The sequence below is a fragment of the Bombus impatiens genome, unplaced genomic scaffold (assembly GCF_000188095.3).
Source record: "Bombus impatiens unplaced genomic scaffold, BIMP_2.2 scf_1336, whole genome shotgun sequence".
NCBI classification, from domain to species: domain Eukaryota; kingdom Metazoa; phylum Arthropoda; class Insecta; order Hymenoptera; family Apidae; genus Bombus; species Bombus impatiens.
This window is the reverse complement of record NT_177755.1, coordinates 172,777-177,242: the sequence shown is the minus strand read 5'-3', so window position 1 is coordinate 177,242 and position 4,466 is coordinate 172,777. Positions and strand designations below refer to the sequence as shown.

General features: G+C 34.5%; 1 protein-coding gene across 3 annotated transcripts in view; it reads left to right on the top strand.

Moving 5' to 3' along the window:
* Window positions 1–2,377, top strand: part of LOC100746635 (sodium-dependent nutrient amino acid transporter 1-like) — an 18,087-nt gene extending 15,710 nt beyond the window's left edge. For all 3 annotated transcript variants that reach the window (XM_012392318.3, XM_012392319.3, XM_012392320.2), the window contains 3 exons: window positions 38–314; window positions 833–927; window positions 1,241–2,377. In XM_012392318.3, coding sequence (XP_012247741.1) covers window positions 38–314; window positions 833–927; window positions 1,241–1,414 — 546 coding nt within the window. In that variant the 3' untranslated portion in view covers window positions 1,415–2,377. The remainder of the gene's footprint in view (window positions 1–37; window positions 315–832; window positions 928–1,240) is intronic.
* Window positions 2,378–4,466: the final 2,089 nt, after the last annotated feature.

The window sequence follows — 4,466 nt, the reverse complement described above, 5'->3', positions numbered from 1 at the left end:
TTTTTTTTTTTTTTTTTTTTTTTTTTGATACGTACAGGGTGGCCAGTTTATACTGGAATTGGTCGATTACTATGCTGGATCCTTTATCGTGTTTATTTTGGCTACTCTTGAGATCACTGGAATTTTCTGGGTATATGGCTTGGAGAATTTTTTGGACGACGTGGAGTACATGTTAAAAAGAAGGCCATCGGTTTACTGGAGACTTTGCTGGACTCTTGTTGTTCCAATATTACTGGCTGTGATCCTAGTGTATACCATAATCAATCTGAAACCTTTGACTTATAGTGGTATCTCTTATCCTGACAGTGCTCATGGTTTGTATTTGCTTTATTATTATTATTAGTTATTATTAACATTTAATTTTAATTAGTACATGGTCAATAACGTGGTTAACAAACCATTTAAAAAGCTGTTTTAAATTGAAACGTGTCTTTATATTGTCTAATATGACTAATGTTGTCTGCATAATACAAAATATATTTTATGAACTAAGTTACAGGAATAAATTAATTCAATTAATACAATGATCTCTATTATTAATCGTTGAGGCCCAGTTCTCCTGCAGAGGATTAATACGAGTTTGTTATCATTACCTTTTTGCCATTATTATCACTGATGAAACCTTACAATGTTCTGCAAACAAACATAACTCATAATTTTCTATTACATTGCAATTTTTTTTATTATTATTTTTATTTTTATTATTATTATTATTATTATTATTATTTTTATATTATTATATTAATATTGTATATTTTTATATTATTATATTAATATTATTATATTTATTATTATTTTTTTTTAACTGTTATATTTACAATTCTAATTACAGCAGCAGGCTGGACAATTTGCACGTTTGGTATTCTGCAAGTTCCTTTCTGGATGATTTACGCTATAATCTCGAAAAGAAATTTATCTCCACTCGAGGTTTGTATGAAAAGAAGATGATTACGTTTAAGTAGAAACTCAAATCCCATAGAAAATTATTTCTATCAGAATTCCATGGAAGATTGTTATATTTGAATCAAAATTTTATAACATAGAAAGTTATCATATTTATATTTCAATTAAAATTACACAACAGGAGATTATAATATTTCAATTAACAACTTTATAATATAGAAAATTATTATATTTAAGGAACGCGCCAGGAAATTATTTGGTTTAATTTGAAGTTTCATAAGAAAGCCGTTTAAATGACAGTTTCATTAAATAATTACCAAATTTCTAAATCTCACAGATGATCAAGTCGGCGTTTAAACCTTCGTCAGATTGGGGACCGAAGGATTCCAAAGAACTGGATTCTTGGATCGAATTTAAGGAGACCAAAAGGAAAATTCGAGAGAAACGCGAATGTTCCAGAATTAAACAGTTCGTTTATGTAATACTCTGCTGGGAGGATAAGCTCGTGTAAAGATGAAGGAAAACCTTTCACGATAATTAACAATCTTCCTTCCGTCGACTGTTAAAACATTTGTCACGAAAGAGCAACTTCGAAAATGAAATTGTCTGATATAACCTTGGCACACGATAGATTTTGTTGAGAAACGAAGAAGATAATATACAATTACAAAAGTCATACACATCTATATTATACAAATCGATCTCGAGAAACCGTTTAATACAAAAAACATAACGAAATCACTAAGACACAATAGATACGTTCATTTTCGGAGAATTTCTTTCCATTCAACCTTGCCGTCTTAGAAATAATTCGTATCTGCGTATTTTTTCACTGTAATTAGGTTGTAGACTTGTAGAACAAAACACGATTGAGTTCTTTCTTTTTGTAAAGTAACGACACTCTTTGTTAGTAAGAAAGCTTATTTTTATCACAGATGAACGAGAATTGACGAATATTTAACACTTTCACTGCTGCCAAAGCGACAAGTATTATTTCATAGTATTTCCTTGAATCTATTAATATGTGTTGTAAATTTTGTTAAAGAAATAATTATGTATTACATTAGATTTCTTCTTCTTTTTTTAACACGGTTTGCTTTAACAATTGACACGATTAACAGTGGACCTGAAACTGAAGAAAAACTGAATCTTTCTCGTAGAAAGTATTTGCGGGTGAAAGGGTTAAAACAACGGTCAAGTAAACATAGAATTATAAAATGACAATTTAATAAATTAAATATACACCTACAAATAATTTGAATAATAAAACGTTCGTCGTTCTCGAGCGAAACATAGTTCCCTTCTGGTGTCATATACATAAATACAGTATTAATTATTATACAAGAGATATAGGACTCGTGCTATAAACTGCATTTAGGAAATATTTAAGCGAACGTAGTTTTATTTATTAACATTCGAATAGTTTTTAATCACAATGTATTTTAAAAATAAATAGAGATTAGCAACAATAAAATCTGTAATTAATAAAATACCATGGCTCTCCTAGGTGTGCATTTAGATGTTTCGTAAAAATACTTATTAATTTAAAATAAATTACTGGTGAAGATTATTACTAGTAAAAGCTGTTTGTTGATATAATCTGAGGTGTAGGTCGTGATAGTGATAGAAAGAAACACTCGAGTGTATATTTTTTTTTATATTTATTAAAATTTACAATCAATTTTCGCATTGAGAATTTTCAGTAATTTTTCAGTAATTAATAAGTTAATACTTATTATAGATAAGTATTATAATTTGTAAGTAAGTATTATAAATAAGTAAATATTACTTAATTTAAACAACTAATCGAATATAGCGTTTAAGTCCAGCGGGTAGTGTCTCTTCAGCCTGCGGATCTGGTCCGACGTATCAAGTAGTCCAGTGATTAGGGGGTTCCGGTGTTCGTTGACTCTTTTGCTACATCTGTCGCTATATTTTGCTATTTCCTCTTTGACTGTGGGTATCTTGAGGTCGCTATGTATTGTTTCGTTGGTAACACACCAAGGTGCATCAATTAAGGATCTTAGAGTTTTCGATTGGAAGCGTTGAAGTATCTCGATGTTGGAGTTATTTGCTGTTCCCCATAGTTGGATTCCGTAGGACCAGACAGGTTTTATTACGGTCTTGTAGAGCGTAATTTTGCTCTGCGTGCTTAAGTTGGAACGTCGGCCAACGAGCCAGTAGAATTTTTTAAGTTTAGCCTTCAGTTGCTTCGATTTGTCTATGACGTGTTGTTTCCATGTCATTCTCCTGTCCAGAGTCATTCCCAGATATCTGACTAAATCCTTGTTAGGAATTGTAATATTGTTAATGGTGACCTGAGGGCAGCTTTGTTTTCGCAGCGTGAAGGTTACATGTGTGGATTTATTTTCCACTTTTTCATAGAGTCGAGACCTCGCTGGAGAGTGGAGGATACAATTATCGGGTCTGCGTGGCATGCTAATAGCGCTGTGTCATCAGCAAATGTCGCTGTGGTTATCTCTGTTAAAGTTGGTAAATCGGCAGTGTAGATGGAGAACAGCAGGGGTCCGAGGACACTGCCTTGGGGTATGCCAGCTTCTATTGGAAATGTTGCGATTGTGGCGTCTAAGTATTTAACCATGAATTGTCTATTGGTTAGGTAGGGTTTTAGGATGGAGAGTAGGTGTGTGGTAGGGTTTTCTTTAGTTTGAACAAAAGTCCTTCGCGCCAAACTTTGTCGAATGCCTGTCGAATGTCTAGGAATACCGCAGAGCAATATTTCTTCTTTTCTATAACCGTTTATTTTCAGGTAATTTTTGTCGGTGAAGTGAGTTTCAGATATGAGTATTACGTCGATTTGCTGTGGTTTTAAGGAGAATTCCAGTTCGTATTTATGTTGAGCTAAACCGTTGGCATTCCAAAGAGCTATGCGCATTGTTTTTATTTTGCGTCGGAGCGTATTAATTTATCCATGATGAGTGTTAATAATGATAGTAAGTTATTAATTTGTTCTGATTGTTTCTCGATTAATTTTTCGAGTCTAGAGAAGTTATCCGTGTTTTGTGAACTGAGAACATTATTTTGAGAATAATCCTTATTAAAGGAAATGAATACAAAAAAAGAAGTAAAATATTCTATATCATATTTTTCTTTTTCTTTCTATTGAGCATTTGTTTGGAAAACAGTGCTATTTTAAAACTACAGCTTTTTTCTTTTTCGTAGAGGAAACCTTCATAGGCGCCCCGCGCCCTCCGGGGAGAGGGTGCCGGGTAGTGCCGCATTCGTACCGGCTAAAACCTCCACGGTGATCGTCCTGACGATTGGTAGGAGGGCCCCGTCTTTTCGTATTACTGCTGGGGCACTCCTTCGTCTTCTCCCTGATGGTGTAATCGGGAGTCACCCTTGGTTGATTGGGCCGTTAGGAGGGATCACTCCTAACACCAAGCTGCCTGGGCCGTCGTGCAAGTCCGAAGGGGAGACCAGACCCTCTCAGACTCCAAGGACCGCTCTAACAGCCCGATGAGGCCGCACCGTATCCTCGGCGGCGAGCTGAATGCGCCACCGTTCCCAAGTCTCGAGCCTTGCCTCCTCCGGACGTCGCG